At 41.1% G+C, this 26,736-nt stretch overlaps 2 protein-coding genes across 6 annotated transcripts in view; one reads left to right on the top strand and one right to left on the bottom strand.

Moving 5' to 3' along the window:
- The window catches only part of GSTCD (glutathione S-transferase C-terminal domain containing), a 137,984-nt gene extending 118,795 nt beyond the window's left edge, over positions 1 to 19,189 (bottom strand). Inside the window, exons 1-2 of one of the 5 annotated variants that reach the window (XM_054029457.1) lie at positions 19,138 to 19,189; positions 724 to 1,155 (exon numbers count right to left, since the gene is read on the bottom strand). In XM_054029457.1, coding sequence (XP_053885432.1) covers positions 724 to 1,134 — 411 coding nt within the window. In that variant the 5' untranslated portion in view covers positions 1,135 to 1,155; positions 19,138 to 19,189. Of the gene's footprint in view, positions 1 to 723; positions 1,156 to 2,156; positions 2,173 to 9,434; positions 9,498 to 17,863; positions 18,054 to 19,137 lie in introns of those variants that run through there. The other 4 variants (XM_054029462.1, XM_054029461.1, XM_054029458.1 and 1 more) reach the window with 4 other exon arrangements.
- Positions 19,190 to 19,240: 51 nt separating this feature from the next.
- The window catches only part of INTS12 (integrator complex subunit 12), a 29,362-nt gene continuing 21,866 nt past the window's right edge, over positions 19,241 to 26,736 (top strand). The window contains exon 1 of the mRNA XM_054029464.1: positions 19,241 to 19,343. The gene's annotated coding sequence lies outside the window, so the exon portion shown is untranslated. The remainder of the gene's footprint in view (positions 19,344 to 26,736) is intronic.

Raw genomic sequence — 26,736 nt, 5'->3', positions numbered from 1 at the left:
CATTGGATTTTCGTTTATTGGATTTTTTTGCACAGCAGTACCTTTCACTTTCTATGGTACAAAACAAAGGGGTTTTGTTGTTACATTTAACTTTTTAAATGTTAGAACTAGACTGGCTCGAGTTGTAAATAATCAAGCCTTTCCTAGCACATGTAGCCCATAAGCTTGGTTCTGGACCTACACTACTATGTAACTAGATTTAAATATTATCTTCTCTTTTACACACTTTCCAAGCCCTTAGTTCAGGATTCTGTATTTATCTTAGAAGAACTGATGTCATCCTGTACACCTGTGTATAAAGAATACAATTCACTGATTTGATTTAGGGGTGAGTAATAACACCAGCTCTCTCACACAATCCTAAAATCTGAGCATGGTAGATAAAAAGTAAACTGAATTTCTTTTAAAACACATAGCAGCAGATTTTCAATGGGTCTAAAATGGAATAGCTCCATTGATTTCTATGAAACTACACTACATTATACCACCTGAGGATCTGGCCTATATTTTTAATCTTAAACTACTTATAGTCTGTTAAATATTTAGGGTGTTTTTTTTTTTAATCATTACCATTCACCAGAATCAATATAGCCACTGTTGTACCAACAATCGGAAACCGTATGATAAAATATCTTAACTGGATATTCTAGCAGACACCCACATTAAAACCCAATTTTTAGTGTTAACTATATTTAAATATGTAACAGAAAAAGATGCACTCACTTCAGCACAGGCTTTTAGGCACGTCTTTTTAAACCCCAAAAGTTCCAAAACCAACTTCTTTGATGGATCTACCTCATATGTTTTCTGTATTATGTGCCTCAACACAACAGAAAGACCAGCTCGACAGAATTTGCCATTTTCTTCAACTATAGCAGGCAAACAGCAACTCTGGACAACCAAAGGGAGTTGACACCTTGAGATGAAGTGGACCTCTAGGTCATCAGGCTGTGCTTTGCCAAATAACTGGTCATCTGTACTGTCACTAGCAGGCACTAAGAAAACTTTGAATAATTTGCAGTCACAGTAGGACAGCAAAAACAAGGATATTGATGTGTGGAGAGGAAAGATGCAATCTTCAAATTGATGGGAGTACGCCAGGTACAGATGTTCTTCAGTAACCCCGCCTTTCATTTTCCTTCAGAGCTGAAGTACCTAAAATAGAAGTCAGAACAATAATATTTATAAAGAATATAGCATTTACGTTTTTTTGTTTTTGTTTTTAAAGACTTGAAATAATGACCATTGCACCTGTTTGAGACAGGTGATTTTAACTTGAGACAAGCGTTCTTTTAAATATTTGCCAGTTGAAATAACAAGAAGTGTACTGCAGTCCCCTCTGAGATATAAGTGAATCCAGATGTGTATTTATATATATTTAACACCTCATAAATGAGCCCCACTCACACTCAATGACTAAGGTCCCAATCCTCTAGCTGTATTCACACAGGTCTACTCATGTGTATGTATTTGCACTATCAAGGCCTAAGTGTAGAAAAGGCACAGTATTAAGCCACCCATCTGTATTTAAACTCATCTATTCTCTGCTAATAGATGCTCACCCCCAAAAGCTTGAGGGAATATATTAGCAGTTATCTGTCACGAAAGAAAACAAACTGATCATGACTGAACTGTCAGAAATGGGTCTAGACGTGGTTCTCAAACTTATTTGACCCTTCTTTGTGTCTGTACTTGTTTACACCCTCCTCCCCAAGTACATACATCACCACCAAGCTCTGAAGGCAGAGCAGAGAGGCTGCTGGCTAGGCACCCAGCTCTGAAGGCAGCGCCACACCAGAAGGAACACAGAAGTAATGGTAGCAATGTGGAAAGTGATATTCGTCAATATAACTTTTCACAGCAGACTTAGCGCCCCATTGCTACCCTTACTTCTGTACTGCTCCTGCCACCCCGGAGGCTGACAGACAGAGCCCCACCGCCTCCAGGTGAGGGATTGGGGGGAGGAGGAGGAGAGCCTGGGCCAAGGTGGCAGGGTTCCAGCTGTCCCTTTTATCCCCGCCTCCTGAGTGTGCCTGGTCCTTCTGCACAAGCCCCAGCCACCTGAAGCGGACAGCCAGAGTACTTAAAAAATAAAAACAAAATACACAGCTCATGCCTCTCTTGACACATTCCCACATGTCTCTTGGAAGGCTCACCCCACAGTTTGAGAACTGCTGGTTTAGATTCTTTTAACTTCCCAATTGTCTCCTATCCTTTCCAAATTTCTTCTGCCCCTTCTTCTTCGTATGGCTGAGGTAAATGTAGAGCAACAACTATAATTTTACGTTTAGATAGTTAAGCTAGATAATTGCATCTGGAGTAGCAGAGTGTACTGCTGGCAATGCCTCCTTCATATTTGTGAATTGGGCATTGAGTTCCATGGTCTGTTCTGGGTGACTATAGTCACACATTGGAGAGTCTTTAATTTTCCATTATTGCAGCAAATATCCGCATCTGCCATGGTTTGTGCGGATACAGTTTAAGGCTACCCATAACCTTTGCGGGAGATTGAAGCCAGAGATCTTCTGCATGGGGTCTTTCATGCGGTGTTTATTTGTGACTTCTTGTGAATTCCATTCAGCTTTGTAAGCTTCATCAGGGTTGAAGTTGCATTGTTGATGATTAAATGCCTGGGTCCAAAAAAAGCTTGTGACTTCAAGCAGATGTGAAGGACATTGTTAAGGTCCTGGTGGATGGGAAAATGTTCATTTTCCACGATCCTCTGAAATTTCTGAAGGGTTATGGCATCATGGCAAATGGATGGCGGTGCAATGTGCGACAGCGCTGGCAGCCAAGGTGTTGGGGTCGAGTTGAGGGTTCCAGTGATGCACCGCACTGCAGTGTTTAGTTGGACATCAATAAGTCAAGTATGGTTACTTCTGGTCCATACCGGTGCATAGGCTTTGGCTACAGAGTACACAAGGACCATCGCTGATGTCTGTAACACCGATGCTTATGCTCCCCAGCTTGTGCTTGCCGGTTTCTGGACCAGGTTGACCCTTGTCTTCGTCTTGGCGGCTACATTCTTCAGATGGTCGTGGGAAGTTAGCGTGTAGTCCAGCTTCACTCTGAGATTGGTCGGAGTGAGGTCATGTCACACACTGTTGCCGCAGAAGGTCACTTTCAGGGTGTGCTGAGCATTCCTGTTATCAAGATGGAATGCAGTGACTGCTGTTTTGTGAGGATTTGGCTTGAGCCTCCATTTCCAGAAATATTCCTCTATGATGTTTAGGTCCCTGTTCAAGGTGGACTTGATGTCACTGAAGGTGGCAGCTTGAGTTGCCAGGGAAGGTCATCCGCATATGCAAATTTGCACGACTTCGTTGGAGGCGTGTCGCTCATGTAAACATTGAAAACCGTCAGCGCAAATACTGAGCCTTACGGCAGTCCGATGATGAGGAACTGGGGCAAACTGACTTGGTTGCCCGAGTGGACATGTAGCTACCTATTGCTCAGCATCATCCATAGCAGACAGTGTGTTTCGTCAGGGGATGATCCTTGTGAGCTCCAGCATCAGACCTTTAATCCAGACTGCCCCTGAAGCAGTATAAATTAGGAAACTAAATAACTGGCTGTAATTTATAATTACAAAGTCTACTTCCTCCATACATGTGATCTTGATATAATTATTTTAAAATATTTGTATTTGTATTAAACCTTGGTCCATTTTTATTTATTCCTGAAAAAAGGACATTGGTTTTCTTAAAGCCCAGTGCAGAAAAATTCAATAATTAAAAAAAAAACAATAAAAAATGGATTTTTAATTACATACATTTCTTTTTCAAAATAACCTATTTATAATTAAACTGTAAATTACAACAACCTATACTTAAATTACAACAACCTATTCCGGCCTAAGTTTGTTTTCTTCTTCCAATCTATGAATAAAAATAATATGAGAGAGGATTAATCTAGTTCTAAAAATGTGAAGGGCATGGTGGCCAAAAACAAGTACACCTTTACCCCGATATATCGCTGTCCTTGGGAGCCAAAAAATTCTTACTGCGTTATAGGTGAAATCGCGTTATATTGAACTTGCTTTGATCCGCCGAAGTGCGCAGCCCCGCCCCACCCCTCTCCTTTACCGCGTTATATCGGGTCGCATTATATCGGAGTAGAAGTGTACTTTAATTCATTCAATATTTTAAAAATCTGTACCATCTGTACCATCCTTGTTAGCAAAAAGAAGTACCAAATTTAGTGTAAAGGCTATGTCTAGTTGCAAATCAATATGCCTTAATGATTACCAATCAATGAGAATCAATGTTTCTTTAGGAAAATAACTACAAAGTACAAATGCAAAACAACCTTACCATTAATTATTTAAATCAAGATGTCCTGCCCACTGATTTAAATCCCTATTAAAACAGTAATTTAAATCACTTTGATCAAACTGATTTAACTCAATCAAACTTGAGCCTTTGAATGGTTTTATGCAATTTACTATTTGGTATTCTTAAAAATGTGTAAGCAAGCACTTAGCAATTATGGGAACAAGCGCTCTAAAAGTCAAATATATAGTAGTCAGATCTCGCCTAGTATTCTCATGCATTTTTAAAAAATCTGGTACTGCTCATGCGTGCATGACTATAGCAGCTGATTTTATGAGGCACAGATTTGTGTTTCTGAGATCACTATAAGGCCAATACAACATATTCATGTAACCAGAAGACAGCATTAGTTTCTATACTACAAATGAAATCCAACTTCTGTAAGGTCATTCACTGAAGGCACGAGCAAGCAAAAAACAGACAAGCTGAATGCACTTCAAGAATCCTATATGTGTGCATCTCAAGCAAACACAATTCATTTAAAGAGAAGTTTGACTTAATTAAAATAATACTCATGGCTCACATTAATATTCTTGTCATCATATGAAAAAAAACCAATTCAATTTCCTTAATACTTCATTCAAGAGTCACAGTTTCCTCTATCAATCTTACACTATTCCCAGGCAGTTTAAGAATTATGATGTAATAATTGTTCTGCACCACCACCTAATAAAACTCCCATCTACGGTACTGCCTTATAAATTGCAATTCATATTGCAATCTTTAGACCACTAGATGGCACCCTTTTGAAGCAATCGTAGATGCAAATAACATCAGCGGAGAAAGGGTATCTTAACAGTACAAAAAGATGCCATTATGAATGTTTTGTATAGAAAGCAAATGACTCTGGACCAATATTATTCTTTAAAAAAATTATCTATTTAATAACATCACTATAACTGGGCCAAAACTGTTGTTCCAGGACTTCTGTATGAAAAAATGTCTAGTCCACCTTTGAGACTAAAGTAAAGATCCAAATTACTGCAATGGTTATATTATGGTATTTTTTTAAAGTGATTGATCACACACTTAGTGCAGCACTAGGGAGGACACTGTAAAGAGTATCGCTGTGCAGTATGGCTGCTCATACCCGGTCACCAATCAACCAAGTTAACTCTGCAGTGAAAGCATATCCTTAGTTGATTTCTAACAAGGTTTTGAAAACAGCTACTCAATGAAGACGTAATGCTCACCCATGCTGCTGCTATTGCTTGCACAGAGTTTTCTGAGACATAAGGAAAGCTGTTTCCACAATCAAGTAGCAATAGAAACTGGGTTGGGTTTTTTGTTGGTAAATGATCATTTGAAGTCTCTACAAGTCTCGTAAAAGAAAGATCTTAAAAACATAAACCGTGGATTTTCCACTAGCTATCCTAACTAATTTTTTTAAAGCCATAATTATCCAGTGCAGCAAGAGACCTTTGAGTGTCATACATATTTAGGATATGTGCCATTCATATAAAATGCCTTTATGTAAGTCTTCAAAGAGTACATTTACATTTAACAATTTTTACGCCTTCATGTGACAGTTGTTTGAGAAGTTAATTCCCTTCCCCTGGGAAAAAAAAACCTGAAAGCATAGGCATTAGTTAATATTACGATTAACAGCTTCAACAGGGGCAGCCATTGGAATTTTAGGACTTATGTACACAAAAGAATGGCTGAAACAACTTTGCTGATGATCATTAATCATTGCATTTAGGCAGTTTCAATCCAAAGTAAACTACATGTAAATTATGAACTGATGAAAAATAAATTATTTTAGGAGTGCTGCTGCTTTATAATATTGTAACATAGGTGTGAGCTCTGGAGCAGGTAACTAAGGGACTAATCTTACAAATATTTAAGGCTTGTAATTAACTCACATACATGTTTGCAGCTTAGGGTCTTCTCCCCACCAAAATCACTTTCTCCCTCAGATTAGAAGTACTTGAGGTTTATAGTGATTTTGGAAGAAACCACTCTCTTTTTCAGCTTCTGAGATAGTTAATTTAGATCAGAGGAATTAAAACTCATTCTATGGAGTTGAACAAATAACATTCCTAAATAGAGTCCATTTAGGACAATATACCGTTCTCTGTCAATAGTGGACCTCCCAAAAATGTCATGATGAGCTTCACTCAGGGGAGGAAAACAATAGCATTGGACTCATTTAGGAAACCACTATTTCCATCATCCAGCTGCTTCTCTCCTCCTCTGTCCATCTTGACTTGGTGGCATAGTGGCAGATTTCGTTTTCAATGCCAGAGAGTTCAAGTTCAAATTTCAAAGATGCTTTGACAGCCATGGTGAAATATACACCATCTTTAAACTTGCAAGAAGTCAAACTCAATTATCGCAATAGTCCCTTCTGGAGTATATGAGTGAAATCCTGGCCCTAAAGAAGTTAATGACAAAACCCTCATTGACTCCACTGGTTCCAGGATTTCACCCTATAAATCTTAATTCTTCATTTCTCTTTTTTTGTTTTTGGAATCTACCACCTTTCTTAAATTCCACTGTTGCGGCACCACTGATGGTATTAATGGTGACAACAGAAGGCCATGTCTATGCTGGGTAGGGTTTGTACTAGTGTAGTTATCCCCAGGAAGCTGCACTGGTTCAAGTCACTTTTATACCAGTATGGAACACCTGCACTAGGTTTCTCCACTGATACAGCTATATCCGTGTAACCACATACACAAAAAAACCCTCAGTTCATAAAGACTCTAGTACAGATCGGCCACCAGTATTTTAATTGCTATCTGGTTTAGACCAGGGATCTCAAACTCAAATCACCACGAGGGCCACATGAGGACTAGTACATTGGCCCGAGGGCCGCATCACTGAAACCTTTTCATACAATGATACAAAAGTATAGTCAAAAATGAAAAAAATGAAGAGTAATATAGTATGCTATTAAAAGTCAATGTATTAACTTTTTAAAAACTGTAATACGAAGTGAGCTTTTAATAAAATATAAACACCTGTATCTATTCCTTATGTGGTCAGGGGGGAGGGCAGCTTGACTGCTGGTGGAGTTGGTGCCTATGGCAGGCCGCAGGAAATAACTCCGCGGGCCGCATGCGGCCCACAAGCCGCATGTTTGAGACTCCTGGTTTAGACCTTCCATGAACAAGATTCAATGACATAGTGGTTAACACACAGGCAGCCAGTCTAAAACTAGCATTCCCAATATTGCAACAAAGGTGAAGCTGCAAAAGTGATAATGATGGGGCAATTTTTAAAAAATTGCTAATGAAAGCACAGCCTAAGTGGTCTCTCTCCTTTGTTTTCTTGAATTCAGCTTATGAGATAGTTAAGATAGATCAGCAGTATAAAACTCATTCTATGGAATGAAACAAATTACATTCTGTTCTCTGTCCACAATGAACCCCCCAAAAATGTCAGGTTTCTTGAATTGTTTTGAAGCAGCTTGAACTCCTATGGTCAGAGTCTGATGTAGTTACACCAGTGCGAAGTAACTCTGCTTGTGTCAATACTTCACATTTACGCCATTTTAACCATGCTGGCCTCTAGTCTGCACCCCCTCTCCCAAACTACACAAAAAAACAAAGTTATATTCAACAATGAACACCTCTTCTGGTTCACCCTTATCTTACTTGGGCCTGTCTTGTAGGATGTAAACACCGTTAGAATTGCAATATCATCATGCATATAGTGCTAAGTACCCTGCCAGCAGTTAATAAATAATATAATAATTCCCCCACCCTTTGAATTTCACACCTCACCTTACCATCTTTTATCATCCAGATCTTTTTCTCCCCACTTCCCTGGGCCTGCATCAAAAGGAGATTTATTACAATGTATCCTCTTCTCTCCCACTACAATCTCCTTAACAGAGCCTCCTTTGCTTATTGCTCTTTCCCCAGCTGCTCTCTGGTAGATTCTCAGTGTACTACACTGTGTAGGAAACAGCTATCAAAGACTGCACTGAGAAAAGATGATGATGAGCAATTGCTGGCTGCAGACAGAAGCTCAGACTGAGTGTAGACTCAGGTTCTGAGAGTCAGACAGAGGAAGGACTAATCTATTACAGGGCTTCACTGCTTACAATAGGAGACTTTAAAAAACACTCCTGGGGTGAGGGCAGCCATCTCTTAGTCTATTTCTACTGAATGTTGTTGGGAACGAACAAAACACAATAACTAGATGTTTTCCTTAAAATAATCAGCAGTGAACTAATTAACAATGTTGATATTAATGTGTCATCATTAGGCTTCTGAGAGAACATTATCTTGAGTTGAACAGTGGCACAACATTTCTCAGAGCTTTTTTGGAAAGTTTCAGAGTTCTTTGTCTGCAGAGAAGACAACACTATATTGGTTCATATTAGGAAAGTTATTTTTGCAACCAGAGTGGCTAAGAAAATGTTTTTAAATTAAATCTTAAATTCTCCAGAGTGTTTGACAGAGGAAAAAAAAACTCATACCTTTTTAGGTACATTATCACTGTCCATTTCATATCTATGCTTTAGACTATGTCTTTCCAGTAGAGAAAAAATACTGTTCCATAAAAATTACTCCAGTCCTTAATATCTTAATATAGAATTAATTTTCAGAATATAGTTCAAACAAGGTTAAATCAAAACAATTTGTTAGAGAAAAAGAATAAACCTCTAAAGATATACAATAGGTCACCACAGAGAGTTTGGGTTGTTTCTGGCTTTTTCTTGGCTCTTTATATAGAGCCTCTAGTGACAGAGCATCAGAAACCTCCACACAAGATTTAAAGATAATCTGCAGTAAATGGGGAAGAAGAGAGAAATTTGTGCTCATGCCCTTTCTTTTTGTTTCTTTATGATATGTAAAGGTGGTCTGAAAGTAGAGCTTGGGGTTTGTTTAATTTAAGTTAATTTAATTTAATTCTTCTTGTTTTTCATATAAAACGTTCAGGTCATGGCAAGGCTGGAAGACTCTGTGATGACTGGAAAACTACCGAAATGGTGACATCACAAAAGCCAAGAGAAATCTGAGCAATTGAGAGGGGAAGAGATTTTTAGTCAGTGTTTAAAACTTTTTGTTTTTAATGTTTACAGCTACGTAATTTCAGTTACTAAAATCCCAAATAAAGTGAGCACTGTTAAAGATTCAACCTCCTTACCCTTTCAATTAAGGTGTTAGAAGTCTCAATAAACATCCCTGAGACCTTCCAGAGGGTCCTCCAGCATAACCAGAGAAGAGCACATTAGATATTCCTGATATTTATAACAAAAACAAAAAAAAAATTAGGGGAAAAAACCTTCAAAACAACAAACTTTTCAGGCCTTCTTTATATATCATAAAAGAAGCAAAAAAGGCAAAAAGCCAATTGTTGAAAAAATCCTTTGAAGGTCATCTTTAACAAACCTCCAACTTCTATGAGCAGGTAATATATCACAATTCCAGTTTCAGAAGGAGTGCTAGGAAAACCTTCCTCCCTTGCTTACACAAACCAGTTTGCAAAGAATTGGGCAGTATATTTTCTGACCTCTAACTTCCACAGTCAACTGTACCAACTACACAATTATATGCTCAGCTTGGTCTCTCAGTTATATTTTTCATTCATCTTTGAAGTCTGAAGGATTAGATTAATCCAGCAAGTTTCTCTTGCTCTCACTCTCCTAGCCATCAAAAACCTTTTCGTCATGAAACAGATAATTCATTACCTCAAACGTTTATCTAGGAAATTTCTTATTCAGCCTCAGACAGATGGTGGTGATCAATGCAAACCCACCTGCTATGTTCAAAAGCACCTGCTTTTTATTCCCAGTTAACTGTTCTCTCAAATAGGAGCTTTTTCTCTCTCCCTTTAACACTGCAGTTTCTATAGTTAATGATACTGCCTTCATCTTCATTTTAAAAAATGACAACTGTATATGAACACTATACAAGGGCACATTAAATATGGTTAAAAATGTAGTTCACATAAGCCTACACCAGAAAAGTTACCATATTGCTGACAACGGCTTCAGTTGAACACAGTAAAAGTACACATGTAGACCAGTACAAACCATGTTCAGCATCATTTCAGAAAATAAAATAATTGTTTCTGTTGTTTATCCTGGTCTATACTTGCTGTTCAACCATGTACAGATACTGCTGATACTCTCTGCAGCAACAGTTAATTTTCCAAGGTTACACTAGGCCATAGTGAGTTTCACTGGCTCCTCCTGCTGGAAGCACTAACCCCTTGCCTCATGTCATTAAAACCACATGCTCAAGGTGATCTAAATCAGATGCTCATTCACTGGCATTTTCCTCTTCTTCTTCCAGCTTTAAATTTCCTTTTTCTGTCTCTTAGCAGAGTAGAGCAATAATAAATGTAAGCAAAATTGGACAGGAAAAAATTATGGGGATTAGATATACACTTTCAAATAGTTGTCATCCTTTTGAAAATCAGAATGTAGTAATGTGAAGAGAACTAAGAGGAGGAAGGAATTTTTTGCTGATCACCTTTTTCTTCCAGCTTGGTTGGGTCATTACATTTCCTCTAGCACAAGAAGTTTGAAAGTGTGTAAGACAGAGATGACAGAGTCATTATTAAAGTGTTCTGGACACGCTGGGCTCTCACACATGCCTGTAATTACTGTTCAAAACATTATATAAAGTTATACTTGGCTCTTGTTTCAGTAAAGAAGCAAAGTATTTTTATTAAGTGTCAATAGGTGACATATGGATGGGACTAGTGGGTTTTGCAGTCAGGCGTATCACATTCATTAATGAATAATTAAACATAAAAAAGGTTTTAACAGATATTGTCAGTTCAAGTTGTGCCAAATTCAGGGCTCTTCTGAAAAAAAGACCATGAAAAATATGTCCATGAACTTGTCTTTAAGAAAGTGGAAAAAATTATTTTGAATAACTCTCTATAGTGTTTGCAACCCATTTTGAGTGTTCTTAGTAGTGCATGAGAACCAAATGTAAACACTAACTAGAAAGAAAGTGAAACTGATCAGTGCTAGGGCTGTCAAGTGATTAAAAAAATTAATCGCGATTAATCACGCTGTTAAACAATAATAGAATACCATTTATTTAAATATTTATGGATGTTTTCTACATAGTGTAGTGCAATCTCTTTATCATGAAAGTGGAACTTACAAATGTAGAATTATGTACAAAAAAACTGCATTCAAAAATAAAGCAATGTAAAATTTTAGAGCCTGCAAGTCCACTCAATCCTACTTCTTGTTGGGTCAATCACTCAGACAAACAAGTTTGTTTACATTTGCAGGAGATAACGCTGCCTGCCTCTTGTTTACAAGGTCACCTGAAAATGAGAACAGGCGTTCTCATGGCACTGTTGTAACTGACTGCGAAAGATATTTACATGCCAGATGTGCTAAAGATTCACGTCTCTTCATGCTTCAACCGCCATTCCAGAGGACATGCGTCCATGCTGACGACAGGTTCTGCTCGATAACAATCCAAAGCAGTGCGGACTGATGCATGTTCATTTTCATCATCTGAGTCAGATGCCACCAGCAGAAGGCCGATTTTCTTTTTTGGTGGTTCGGGTCTGTAGTTTCCGCATCCAAGTGTTGCTCTTTTAAGACTTCTGAAAGCATGCTCCACACCTCTTCCCTCTGAGATTTTGGAAGGCACTTCAGATTCTTAAACCTTGGGTCGAGTGCTGTATCTATCCTTAGAAATCTCATGTTGGTACCTTCTTTGCATTTTATCAAATCTGCAGTGAAAGTGTTCTTAAAATGAACATGTGCTGGGTCATCATCAGAGACTGCCATAACATGAAATATATGGCAGAATGTGGGTAAAACAGAGCAAGGGACATACAATTCTCCCCCAAGTTCGGTCACAAATTTAATTAACGCGTTATTTTTTTAACAATTTTTTCATCAGCATGGAAGAATGTCCTCTGGAATGGTGGCCAAAGCATGAAGGGGTATATGAATCTTTAGCATATCTGGCATGTAAATACCTTGCAATGCCGGCTACAGAAGTGCCATGCAAAACAGAAGTGCCTGTTCTCACTTTCTGTGGCACTGTAAATAAGAAGAGGGCAGCATTATCTCCTGTAAATGTAAACAAACTTGTTTGTCTTTGCAATTGGCTGAACAGGAGGTAGGACTGAGTGGACTTGTAGGCTCTAAAGTTTTACATCGTTTTGTTTTTGAGTGCAGTTATGTAACAAAAAAACCCCTACATTTGTAAGTTGCACTTTCATGACAAAGAGATTGCCTTACAGTACTTGTATGAGGTGAATTGAAACATACTATTTCTTTTGGTTTTTTACAGTGCAAATATTTGTAATAAAAAATAATACACACTTTGATTTCAATTACAACACAGAATACTATATATATGAAAATGTAGAAAAACATCCAAAATATTTAATACATTTCAATTGGTATTCTAGCATTTAACAGTGCGATTAAAACTGAGATTAATCGCGATTAATTTTTTTTATCGCCATTAATTTTTTTTACTTAATTGCGTGAGTTTACTGTGATTAATCGACAGCCCTAATTAGTGCCTATTCTCACAATCCAAGACAAGAGAAATGCAAAATATAAATAGCATTAATGGTGAAAAGTAAATTAGATTTTTTAATAGGGCTGTCGATTAATCGCAGTTAACTCACACAGGCTTTAAAATTTTACATTGTTTTATTTTTGAATGCAGGGTTGTTGTTTTTTAACATAATTCTACATTTGTAAGTTCAACTTTCATAATAAAGAGATTGCACTAAAGTACTTGTATTAGGTGAATTGAAAAATACTATTTCTTTTGTTTTTTTACAGTGCAAATACTTGTTATCAAAAATAAACATAAAGTGAGCACTGTACACTTTGTATTCTGTTTTGTAATTGAAATCAATATATTTGAAAATGTAGAAAATATCCAAAGAGATTTCAAATAGAATACTATTTTTAATCGCACGATTAATCGTAATTAATTTTTTTAATCGCTTGACAACCCTAATTTTTAAGTTATTTCAGTTTTAATAATCAAAAGTGCGTGTTAAATTACACAGGTAAGGAAAAGTGAACTCCAATCCTGCAAATGACTCCTTCCTCACAAAACCAGCTGTAGCACTGAGACAGGGCTCTGTAGCCATCCTGACTGTCATGTCAGCCAAACTTTTAATTATCCAGCTGAAATCATTCTCTCAGTACTGTTAAAACTTATAAGCAGCTGCAGCATGCCTTTGGGCACCAGTGACATCATCAGACATATGCTTAACTTTCTCTCCCCTGTGCAGACTGGCTGCTTGATCAAACTCCTCCTGCACAGTTTCTCCACATCAGCCTTATGTACCTGCACTCCATGTCCCCCTTCCTCTTTATCTCTCCTATATATCCTTCCACCACCACCATTCCTTTCTCTTGTCCTTTAGCTAATCCTCCTTATAAAACCACACCCAAAACATTAAAAAAAAAAAAAAAATCACAAAATTAACACAATGTTTTCAAACCATTATATTGTTCACTCTGCTTGTATATTATCTTCTCCCTTCTCTCCGTTCCCTTGTCTATTTAGATACATCTACACTACAATAAAAGACCAGCGGCACAGCTGCAGCTGAGTTGGGCTTGTGAGACTCAGGGCATGGCTACACTTGTGAGTTAGAGCGCATTAAAACAGCTGTTGGCTCTCCCCAAGGCACAGAAACCCAGAGGACAGTACAGCCATGAAACAATCATTCCACCTGGACCCTGTGCTTACTCACCATTTTGGGGCTCCCGTGGGTTATGTGCGCTTGCTTTGGATGGGCAAATTATGCTATTGTGTAGACTGTGTTTGCCCTCCTTAAGTACGGGGGAATCATTGCTCTGTCTGGTGTGAACAATGCTGCCTCTGTTCAGTGTTGCATTTTGCCTTTACAGATGCAACCTTGAGATCTCAGCCGTCCGTGTTATCACCGGCCAAGAGACTGCAAAGACTCAGGAAGAGGCCACGTAGAAGCAAGGAAGACATGCTGCATGAAGTAATGCAACACTCACTTAACGAGAATCTAAAAGCGCAGGAGTGGAGGAAGAGTGAAAGGAGGATCCACCAGCAGAATGCGGATCGCTGGCACAAAAGCGCGGTGCTCCGGCAGCAAAGCACGGATCAGCTAATAAGCATCATGGAGCACCAAGTGGACTTGCTCCAGGCGCTCGTAGCCATGCAGGTGGAGCACTACCGCGCCCGCCCCCCCACCCACAGTTCTTGTCCCAAAACTCCTTCTCTGGTGCCCCCATGTCACCTCCAACCTACTTTCCCCAACATCCGGTTTCTTATCGCCACCAGCTGCCTCCAACACCTGTAGTTTCACCACCCAGCCCTGAAAACTACGACCCTTACCCACTGCACTCAACCCCCATCACCATGCAGTATAGCCATCCTGAAGTGCAGCACTCATGGCACAGCACTTCAGACAGGAAGGGTGAGTATGATAACAGGACATACGCAAATCTGTGATTGTACCGTTCCTCATCCCACCCCCTTGCCCTTTCTGTTTCCCAAGAAGATCTGTTTCTTTTCAATAAATGAATTTTCTTTTCAATAAATGGATTTTTTGGCTTTGAAAACATTCTTTATTATTGCATGAAGTAAAAGATATCTTAGCCCAGGAAAGCAACAGGCACTGCAAGTCAGCGTAGCAAACACAGATTCCTACTAACATTGGAACCACTGTACTTCACTCCTGTGCAGGACACCAGACATTACTGGTGGCTTTCAGCCTCAAATTGCTCCCTCAAGACACCGCTAATCCTTGAAGCCTGTGCTAGGCCCCTCTATTAGCCCTGCTCTCTGGCTGGTCAAATTCAGCCTCCAGGTGTTGAACCACCGAGGTCCATGCCTGAGTGAAGTTTTCACCCTTTCCTTCACAAATGTTATGGAGGGTACAGCATGCGGATATAATCGCAGGGATGCTGTCATCGGCCAGGTCCAGCTTCCCATACAGAGAGCACTAGCGGCCCTTTAAACGGCCAAAAGCACACTCCACAGTCATTCTGCATCAGCTCAGCCTGTTGTTGAACCGCTCCTTGCTGCTGTCAAGGGTCCCTGTGTAGGGTTTCATGAGCCACGGCATTAAAGGGTAAACGGGGTCTCCAAAGATCACAATGGGCATTTCGACTTCCCCTATGGTGATCTTCTGGTCTGGGAAAAACGTCCCGGCTTGCAGCTTCCTGAACAGGCCAGTGTTCCGAAAGATGCATGTGTCATGCACCTTTCCGGGCCAGCCTGCGTTAATGTCAATGAAATGCCCATGGTGATTCACAAGCGCCTGGAGAACCATAGAGAAATACACCTTCCAATTAACATACTTGTATGCTAGGTGGGCTGATGCCAGAATTGGAATATGCATCCCATCTATCGCCCCTCCACAGTTAGGGAACCCCATTTGTGCAAAGCCAGCCACAATGTCATGCACGTTACACAGAGTCACGGTTCTTCTGAGCAGGATGCGATTAATGGCCTACAAACTTGCATCAACACGATTCCAACGGTAGACTTTCCCACTCCAAACTGGTTAGCGACCAATCAGTAGCTGTCTGGAGTTGCCAGTTTCCAGACTGCAATAGCCACCTGCTTCTCCACCGCCAGGGCAGCTCTCAATCTCATGTCCTTGCGCTGCAGGGTGGGGGCGAACTCATCACACAGTCACATGAAAGTGGCTTTTCTCATCCGAAAGTTCTGCAGCCACTGCTCTTCATCCCAGACTTGCATGACAATGTGATCCCACCACTCAGTGCTTGTTTCCCGAGCCCAAAAGCGGCGTTCCACGGTGGTGAGCATGTCCGTGAATGCCACAAGCAATCTCGTGTTGTATGCGTTAATCAAGTTGATATCACTGTCCTTGAGTCCTCACTGTCATTTTGGATCTTAAGGAGTAACTCGACTGCCAAACGTGATATGCTGGCGACATTCCTCAGCATATTCCTAAGAAGTTCGGGCTCTACTCCCGCAGACCGAAAGGGAAGACAGAGCGCGCAGCACAAAAGATGGCACCAAATGTGGACGGAAGCAGAGGGATTGCTGGAATGCAAACCGATGCATCGCGGGGCATTGGGACAGAACCCAGAATGCCCTGCACCTCCCGCCCCCTTCCCACAAGCCACAGCGACAAAATGGGAAAAGGTCCTCTGTGGGATAGCAGCCCATAATGCACCACTCCCAATGTTGCTGCAAGTGCCGCAAATGTGGCCACGCCAGTGAGCTTGCAGCTGTCAGTGTGGACAGACTGCAGTGCTTTCCCTACTGCACTCTCCGAAGGCTGGTTTAACTCAAAGCGCTCTACATCTGCAAGTGTAGCCATGCCCTCGGACTGTGGTGCTAACAGTTGCAGTATACCGTTCAAGCTCAGGCTGGAGCACAGGCTCTGAGATCCATCATCCTCACAATAGTCCCTGGGCTCCAGCTGAGGCCCAAATATCTACACTGCAATTTTTAGCCCCATGGCCCAACCCCTGCAAGCCCGAGCCAATTGACCCAGGCTTTGAGACCCAGTGCTGCAGGCTTTTTATTGCAGTGTAGACATACCCTTAGAGTGTAAAATCTTTGGGAGAGGGATTGCCATTTACTCTATACTAGTACTAGGCACAACTGAGCCCCAGAGTCAGTTAGGGCCTCTAGCTGCTGTTGCAATACAAATAATTAACAACATCTGCTATACTGCATAGCTTAAAGAGCAGATATTGTAAACAAACAAATTTATTTACCTATAGAACTAAGACAAGCTTAGTTGGTTAGAACGAAAAACGTTAAAAGTCCAATTTACTTTAACTAATTATGCTATTTACTTTTTAAAATTTCTCCAACATGGGCTAAATATCACCTAAGTCTGTTTTACTGTGCTACAAATTTGGGTTTCACTGCAGAGGACTGTGTATCTGTTTAAAAACATGTTTCCAGGAAAATATAAACAAAAAATGAAAACACTTCCATTGCTCTTAGTTTCTGCAAAACGTTTTGTTTGTTTAATTATGGAAAAAATATAACTCTGGACAACATTTGACAATGTTTCTTTTCATTTAACATGTATCACAACACATTTAGTTATTTACAAATGTAATGGTTATTCCAATAAATATGTAGCACAGCAAAAATAGTACCTGTGGTTTTAAGACATCAGACTCAGGAAATATAAATTTATATTCCCATTTACATCAATTTGCTGTGTGACCAGGGGGAAGTCACCTAACCTCTGTGCCTCAGTTTCTCCATCAATAAATAGGGTAAAATTCAGAGGGTTTTATATCATTTGTGAAGTTCTTTAAGTATCTCAGATGAAAAATGATATAAAAACAACAATAGAATTTAGGATGGGCACATTAATATAACTAAAATCACCTAGTCACTACATACACTTCAGGAAAATAAGGGACACATGAAAAATTAAAGACAAACTTATTTTTAGTCTCTCTTCGTATAAGAATTACTGCTGAAATTAAGGCACAAATCCTCTTCTCTACATCAAAACCATGTGCAATGGCAGTCAAAAAATAACACCAAAAAACCAACAACCCATAATCAAACAAAAAAGTTGACATAATGTGAGACCCCAAATCCTAGAGATTTTGAGCCTGGGAGTAATTTACTCACATGAACAGTCCCTTAAGTACTTGAGGGAAGAGGATTTTAAGGATTTCTGTACAAAGAATGGATAGAAAAATACATTAAATATTTACACTACACAAATTGATGGTATGTCCTCACTTGGAATACTGTGTTTAGATCTGGTCACCTTATTTCAAAAAGAATGGTACAAAAATAGAGTATACAATACAGCTGATTGAAAAAAATGAAAGTGTTACAATTAAAGAATTAACTTTCTGGGAAAAAGTTAAACATTTCTAGTTTTCTGATGAAATATTTAAAAAAAATTTCAAAGAAAGCACACACTTTCTGTAAAAATTTTCACTTAATTGAAAACACAATTTTTGGTCAAAAACAGTTTCCATGCAAAATTTTCAATGAACCCTAGTTCAGAAAAAGCTCACAATAATGACCAGATAAATGGAAAATATTTTTATATGTAGAGAGACTAAAAATACTGGGTACCAGAGGGGTAGCCTCTGTGATGAATGACTATGGTCACCCCATGTAACAGAGGATTCACCCCATGTCCTCAATACCTGTCCCACACAAAGGACCTTGTGCCTCAGGGGTTCACCCCATGTCCTCAGCACCTGACCCTCCTTGGGGTCCCTATGCCCCAGGGGTGCACCCCACATCCTCAGCACCTGCTCCTCCCTGGGGTCCCTGTGCCCCAGGGGTGCACCCCACATCCACGGCACTTGCCCCTCCCTGGGGTCCCTATGCTCCGGGGGTGCACCCCACATCCTCAGCACCTGCCCCTCCCTGGGGCCCCTGTGCCCCAGGGGTGCACCCCACATCCTCAGCACCTGCCCCTCCCTGGGGCCCCTGTGCCCCAGGGGTGCACCCCACATCCTCAGCACCTGCCCCTCCCTGGGGCCCCTGTGCCCCAGGGGTGCACCCCACATCCACGGCACTTGCCCCTCCCTGGGGTCCCTATGCTCCGGGGGTGCACCCCACATCCTCAGCACCTGCCCCTCCCTGGGGCCCCTGTGCCCCAGGGGTGCACCCCACATCCTCAGCACCTGCCCCTCCCTGGGGCCCCTGTGCCCCAGGGGTGCACCCCACATCCTCAGCACCTGCCCCTCCCTGGGGCCCCTGTGCCCCAGGGGTGCACCCCACATCCTCAGCACCTGCCCCTCCCTGGGGCCCCTGTGCCCCAGGGGTGCACCCCACATCCTCAGCACCTGCCCCTCCCCGTGTCGGCTTCACACAACATCCTCAGCCCTTCGCTGCCCAGGGCTCGGCTCCGCGGCCTCACACGCCCCAACCCCGCTTACCCCAGCCCCGGCCCCACGCGGTAGATTCCCCGGTCCCCCGCCTCAGTCCGCTCAGCCGCTTCCTCCCTGGCCCCGCCTCTTCCTCCGCCCGCTGCCGCCGCGGTCCCTCCGCCCGCCGGTCCTTCCCGCCGCCTGGGCTCCGCGCTGCGTCACTAGCCGGGCGCCGGGGACCGGCAAGCGGGACGGAGCCGGGCCAGCGACAAGGGGTAAGGAGCGGGCGGAGGCTCCTGGGAGGAGCCGGGTGAGGTGGGCCCAGGGCGGCGGCAGGTCCGGGCCACAGGCTGCGCCCCCCATACCGTCCCCGTGAGTCCCGCGGGCTCCCCAGCCTGCCCGGCAGTCGCGCTGGGCCTAACCCGCGAGCGGCCGGGCCGAGCTCGGCGCTGCACAGCCCGGGCAAGGACGGAGCCCGCGGATACACCCCAGATGTGCCGAGAAACCCCTCCAGTGCCGGGGGCTGGGCGAGCTGCCACGGTCCAGAGCCGAGGCTTCCCTCCGGGCCCGGCTGGGAGTCGCGCTCAGGCTGTCTGACCAGGGGGGCAGCGTCGGGTTCTTGCAGTGCAGGGGGGCTGATCACTGGGCCGAGCAATTCCCCCTCCTTTGGCTTCCTGGTTTCCTGACTACGCGATTACGTTTTCAGCCTTTTAGGAAACTTACCACTGTACAAACCAATGGTTTATTATCGATCTAGTGATGAGGCCCCTTCCCTGCCCCTTTGTAATGCTGAAGTTTCCCCGTAGAAGAATGGCCACTTTATTTTGCTTTAATCTTCAGTGCAGTTTTGTTTTTTGCTGTACACAATGAATAATTTCCCTATCCTGCCACACAGATGCGCATACTTGATTTTTGTAGACAGTGCTGAGTTTAGGTCACTATAGTAACTGATAATGGAAGGTTCTCATTAGCTGTGCTCCTGGGTGCTGCTGTTATAAACAGCTAGCAGGGACTTGTTTCTGTCAGGTCTTTTCCAATTCTGATTGTATGATTTTTGAAAAAAGCAACAGAGGGTCCTGTGGCACCTTTAAGACTAACAGAAGTACTGGGAGCATAAGCGTTTGTCGGTAAGAACCACACTTCTTCAGATGCAAGAGGTCACTTGCATCTGAAGAAGTGAGGTTCTTACCCATGAAAGCGTATGCTCCCAATACTTCTGTTAGTTTTAATGGTGCCACAGGACCCTCTGTTGCCTTTTACAGATTTAGACTAACACGGCTACCCCTCTGATATATGATTTTTGAATTTCACTTGAATACTAAATCTCTTTCAAGATTAAAACACATTTTTCTTTGAAGACACAGCCTGTATATTCACACCTGAGTTAAATGCAAACTAGTTAAATGGCTAACATTGGAATAAAACTGAAAGATTTGGCTCTGGACAGTTATTCTTTATTTGTGGTAGCACCCCATCATGTGATAAGTACTTTCCATATAGAGAAGAAGGCATAATCCCTGCCCCCAGGAGCTCACAATCTAAAACCAGACAGACAGCAGGTTGAGGGATTAGATCAGGGGTCGGCAACCTCTGGCATGCGGCTCGCCAGGGTAAGCATCCTGGCGGGCCGGGCCAGTTTGTTTACCTGCTGCGTCAGCAGGTTTGACCGAGCGCGGCTCCCACTGACCGCGGTTTGCCGTCCCAGGCCAATGGGGGCGGCGGGAAGCGGTGCAGGGGGTTCGCGGGCCATTAAAGTTTGGGAACCACTGCGTTAGAAGCAGGTAGCCTCCAAGAGAATTGTTGGGTTTCCTGGGCTATCAGGGAGAAGGGAGCAATTTTGGAAAAGCTCAGCTGATTCTTTGCATCTCTCTTAATCACAAAGGAACGTTTGGAGATACATGCTCTAGACCCCTACTTTTCATATAGTAAAGCTGGAGGTATTCTTTGGTTTCGGAAGAGGGGGTGCTGGAATAAACTGATAAAGAACAAGAAGTCGCTGGACCAAATGGTGAAAATCAGAGTTCCAAAGGAACTTACATGGCTGAGCTGCTAACAAAAAATTCAGTTTAACATAATTCCCTCTGTGTGAGGACTGGAGAGTAGCAAATTTAACTTTCATATAAAAAGGCATTGGAATGGTCCTGGTAATTACAGACCAATGAACTGCACTGCAGTACAAGGAAAATTGAATATAAAACACAAACCAGCACTTATTCTGCAAAGGAAAACTATTAGGGCTGTCAAACAATTAAAAAAATTAATTGCGATTAATCGCACTGTTAAACAATAATAGAATACCATTTATTTAAATATTTTTGGATGTTTTCTACATTTTCCAATATATTGATTTCAATTACAACACAGAATACCGAGCATACAGTGCTCACTGTATATTTATTTTTTTTACAAATATTTGCACTGTAACAAACAAAAGAAATAGTTTATTTCAATTCACCTAATACAAATACAGTAACTCCTCACTTAACGATGTAGTTATGTTCCTGAAAAATGCGACGTTAAGCGAAACAATGTTAAGCAAATCCAATTTCCCCATAAGAATTAATGTAAATAGGGTGATTTAAGTCCCAGGGAAATTTTTTTCACCAGACAAAAGACCATATATATATATATATATGGTCACATACACACACACACACACAGCAATGATGATTGTGCAGCTTGGTTGAGGTGGTAAAGTCAGAGGGTGGGATATTTCCCAGTGAATGCCTTACTGCTAAATGATGAACTAGCAATTGTCTGAGCCCTCGAGGTTTAACTTGTTAATGTAGCCTCACACTCTATAAGGCAGCACAAATGGAGGGAGAGGAGACAGCATGGCAGACAGAGACACGCTCTGTGTGTGAGAGAGAGTTGTGCATTGCTCCTTTAAGTAGGCTGACCCCACTCTTAAGTACACTCCCTTTCTAAGTTGATCAACAAGCTGAGACGGCAGCAGCTGCCAGGAAGCTCCCTCCATCGAGCCCTGTCGGGTGTCCGCCCTGCCTCTATGGAAGATGGGGTAAGTGGGGAGCAGGGGGAGCGGGACACCCTGACATTTGCCACCCTATTCTCCCCCCTTGTATCCCCCGCACAGCAAGATGGAGGCTCCGGGGAGCAGCTCCAAGGCAGAGGGCAGGAGCAGCACATGGCAGTGAGGGGAGGGACAGCTGAACTGCCGGCATTTGATAGCCTGCTGAGCGGCTGCCGCACAGGGAACGTAGGGGAACGAGGAGCTGATAGGGAGGCTGCCGGTCCATCCAGGTTCCAAGCCCTCACCAGCTGGCTGCAACGGGGCGCTCTTCCTGCAAGCAGTGGACAAAGCAGGCTGCTGCCAAACAACGTTATAAGGGAGCATCGCGCAACTTTAAACGAGCATGTTCTCTAGTTGATCAGCAACGTAACAATCAAACAATGTTAACTGGGACGACTTTAAGTGAGGAGTTACTGTACTGTAGTGCAATTTCTTTATAATGAAAGTTGAACTTACAAATGTAGAATTAGGGACAAAAAATAACTGCATTCAAAAATAAAACAATGTAAAACTTTAGAGCCTGCAAGTCCACTCAGTCCTACTTCAACCAATCGCTCAGACAAACAAGTTTGGTTGCAATTTGAAGGAGATAATGCTGCCTACGTCGTGTTTACAATGTCACCTGAAAGTGAGAACAGGTGTTCGCATGGCACTGTTGTAGCCAGCATCACAAGATATTTATGTGCCAGGTGCGCTAAAGATTCATATGTCTCTTCATACTTCAACCACCATTCCAGAATACATGCGTCCATGCTGATGACAGGTTCTGCTCAATAACGATCCAAAGCAGAGCAGATCGACGCATGTTCATTTTCACCATCAGAGTCAGATGCCACCAGCCAAAGGTTGATTTTCTTTTTTGGTGGTTTGGGTTCTATAGTTTCCGCATTGTAGAGTTGCTCTTTTAAGACTGAATGTATTCTCTACACCTCGTCCCTCTCAGATTTTGGAAGGCACTTCAGATTCTTAAACCTTGGGTCGAGTGCTGTATCTATCCTTAGAAATCTCACATTGGTACCTTCTTTGCATTTTGTCAAATCTGCTGTGACAGTGTTCTTAAAATGGACATGTGCAGGGTCATCATCCAAGATTGCTATAACATGAAATATATGACAGAATGTGGCTAAAACAGAACAGGAGACACAATTCTACTCCAAGGAGTTCAGTCACAAATTTTTAACAAGCATCATCGTCATGGAAGGATGTCCTCTGGAATGGTGGCTGAAACATGAAGAGGCATATGAATGTTTAGCCTATCTGGCACGTAAATACCTTGCAACGCTAGCTACAAAAGTGCCATGTAAACGTCTGTTCTCACTGTCAGGTGACATTGTAAACATGACGAGGGCAGTATTATCTCCTGTAAATGTAAACAAACTTATTTGTCTTAGCAATTGGCTGAACAAGAAGTAGGACTAAGTGGACTTGTATGATCTAAAGTTTTACATTGTTTTGTTTTTGAGTGCAGTTATGTAACAACAACAAAATCTACATTTGTAAGTTACACTTTCATGATAAAGAGATTGCACTACAGTACTTGTATAAGGTGAATTGAAAAATACTATTTCTTTTGTTTATCATTTTTACAGTGCAAATATCTGTAATAAAAAATAATATAAAGTGAGCACTATACTGTTTGTATTCTGTGTTGTAATAGAAATCAATATATTTGAAAATGTAGAAGAACATCCAAAAATATTTAATAAATTTCAATTGGTATTCTATTGTTTAACAGTGCGATTAATCACGATTAATTTTTTTAATCACAGTTAATTTTTTTGAGTTAACTGCAATTATTCAACAGCCTTAAAAATTATATTGCTGTAATTTACTAAATAATGGATAAAGGAGAACTGGTTAATATAGTATATTCCAAAAAGCTTTTTAGGTCTCTAATGAGAGGCTTAAAGCCTTTCTGTGAAAGGTCGTGCTCTGTCATAGATCTAAAACTGTAAACAAAGAGTAAGAATAAAAGGTCAGTTTTTAGCCAGGCAGTATGTTATATTGGGTGGTGGGTACATGCAGTGTGCTAGGGTGGGTATTTAATATATTGGTGGTCTGAAAAAGGGGTGGGGTGCAGTGAGAAAGCAAAATTTGCAAACATAAAATTATTGAATTAGTCAAAACCAGAGAAGACTGTGATGAATAGTGGAACCAAAAAAACACAGGTGAATTGTCAGCATGTTGACAAGTGAAATTTAGTATTGACAGCTACAAAATTTTCCTTCCAATACGTTTCACCTTGAACTATTAATTCACATTTCTGGATTCTAAGCTATTTCTGAAGTCAACCTAGGTTGTTATTGTAAATGAAAAAGCTCTTCTTGATAATTAGTAGTAGTCAAAATAGTAAGCAATGTTAGGTTTTATAAAGAATAGGATTGATTATACTGCACTGTTATAATACTGTCATATAAATCAGTGGTGTGCCCTTTCTTGGAATATTGTGTTCAGTTCTGGCACCCTGTCTCAAAAAAAGATATGACATAAATAGGAGTTCATAATCAGATAATGCAAATAGTTAGAGGAGTGGCAAGACTTCCATATGAAGAGACGTGAAAAAGATTGGGTTCATTTAGTTAAGAGAGGATGAATAAGAAGAGACATAAAAGGGATATACAAAATAATGAATAGAATATGAACAATGAAATTGGTGCTTCTATTTATCCTTTTCAATAATATAAGAACAAGAGGACCTTTAAACTGAAATTTAAATGAATAAATTTAAAATGATAAAAGCAAATACTTTTTGCAGGTAGTACATAATTAGTGTGGAACTCATTGCCACAAGATACCATTGAGGCCACAAGGTTTATAGGCTTCAGAGGAGTATTAGACATATATATGAATGAGAATATCCTTGGTTTCACTATATGGGGTGGAGGGTTTTTTGTATTTTGTTTTCTTTAGATTAGAGAGATAAGCTCTCAGGCCTTACTCAGCCAACCACTGACAGCAGTTAAGAAATGTGGTTATTTCATAAGTGGGAGGTTATTTCATAATTGTCCATTATGGGGTTTCTTGCATATTATTAAAGATACTACTTATATCACTTCCATTACCATAGTATTTGAGTGCTTCACTGACTTTATTTCTCCTCATAACTGTGCAGTATGGAAATATTGTTATCCCCATTGTACAGATAGGGAACTGAGGCACAGAGTGACTAAGTGATTGGCTCAAGGCAGACTGTGACGGGGGGGAAATTGAACCCCAGTCTGCCAAGCCCCAGTCTAGTGACCTAACCACTGGATCGTCCTTCCTTTCATTACTGTAATGTTTGTAGTACTGGCCACTGTAAATGGCAAGATGCTGGATCAGACAGACAATGGGCCAGTATAAAACTTCCTTTTTTGTTGTGTTCCAGTAAGAGACCCGTGCATGTAAGGAGAGCAGATCATCAACCTTATTTTTGCAGATCAAGTCCATTTTTAAGTTAGCATATGAGCATCTCACTCTGCTAAATAAATTTTCCCACTTTCTTTATCTTACAAAGCAACAAAATAGATCTTTTTAAATTGAAAATTCATTTCCATGCTGAGCCCTTGTGTGCCAAGTTTCAGCCTGCTGCATATTTTAAATAGCCTTATAAACCCCCTGAAAATGAGAGATTATAGTAGAGAGAGACAAATTCTTAACTATGACAGTACTGGTATGCAGCATTATTATGATATTAACCTGGAGGTCAGAAGAGAGATAGAAAGCCATGGTATGCAGATCAAAGGATTGAACACAAACAGTGCTCTTTTTTTAAACAATTCCTTGACAGTAGAGTTCTTAAAAGCTGAAGTTAGAATTAGATCTACGAACTGTTACCTGTTAGAAAACAAAATTGTCCTTGTGCTATTGGACTCAACATTGCTTATAGTCATTTTCTCAGAGTTCTTTTAATTCAAGAAATCACATCCTGAGTTTTGCTGGTTACTAATATCTGTTCTGATTATGTCAATATGTTATATGGAGCCTTGTAAACAGGAAAACTCACAAGAAAGGAACTTCAAGTTCCTCAAGCAGTGCATTATTCCAATGTCTGTGATAAGGGTTCTGTTATCCCACATACTTCATATCTTTGGGGATTTAACAGAGACCTAGAGATACAGTCTATGCTACTGAAACGCAGACCGTAAATACTGAACAAAGAAAAAGAGCAGGTAATACAGCCCACAGATCACAAGAGTGGCCTGAGCAGTTACCATAGGTGGATGTATGAGAGAGAAGGATAACCACTTTCCATGTACATTAAATTCCATTTTTATATACATCAAAGGGAAACTGAGTTGCTCTGAGATGGGCTTATACTGTAGTCTTTGCTTGATCAGTACAAAACCAGAGTTACTGGTGTTTTGGAGATACTAGTAGAAGTTCTGTGGCCACTGAGATATGATTTGACAAGAAGCAATGATTAAGGAATAGAGAAAAGGTTCTGAATAGAATTCTTAGCTCTCTGCTGGGTCCATTGATAAAATCCTTATGAAGTCTATTATATGCTGAACTCCTTGATGATCTTGGTAGAGTGATTCTCTAGTGTCTTGTGAAAGCCCAGCATGAGATAAAGACTCCTGGAGACTTCCAGGCAAGCAATGATGGAGCAGCTTGCCACTGCTGGTGGATTGTCCAGAGAGGTTAAAGTTCACTAT

This window comes from Malaclemys terrapin, chromosome 5 (genome assembly GCF_027887155.1).
Source record: "Malaclemys terrapin pileata isolate rMalTer1 chromosome 5, rMalTer1.hap1, whole genome shotgun sequence".
Classification (NCBI taxonomy): Eukaryota; Metazoa; Chordata; order Testudines; family Emydidae; genus Malaclemys; species Malaclemys terrapin.
The sequence above is the reverse complement of the archived record's forward strand: the minus strand, read 5'-3'. Positions and strand labels throughout refer to the sequence as shown.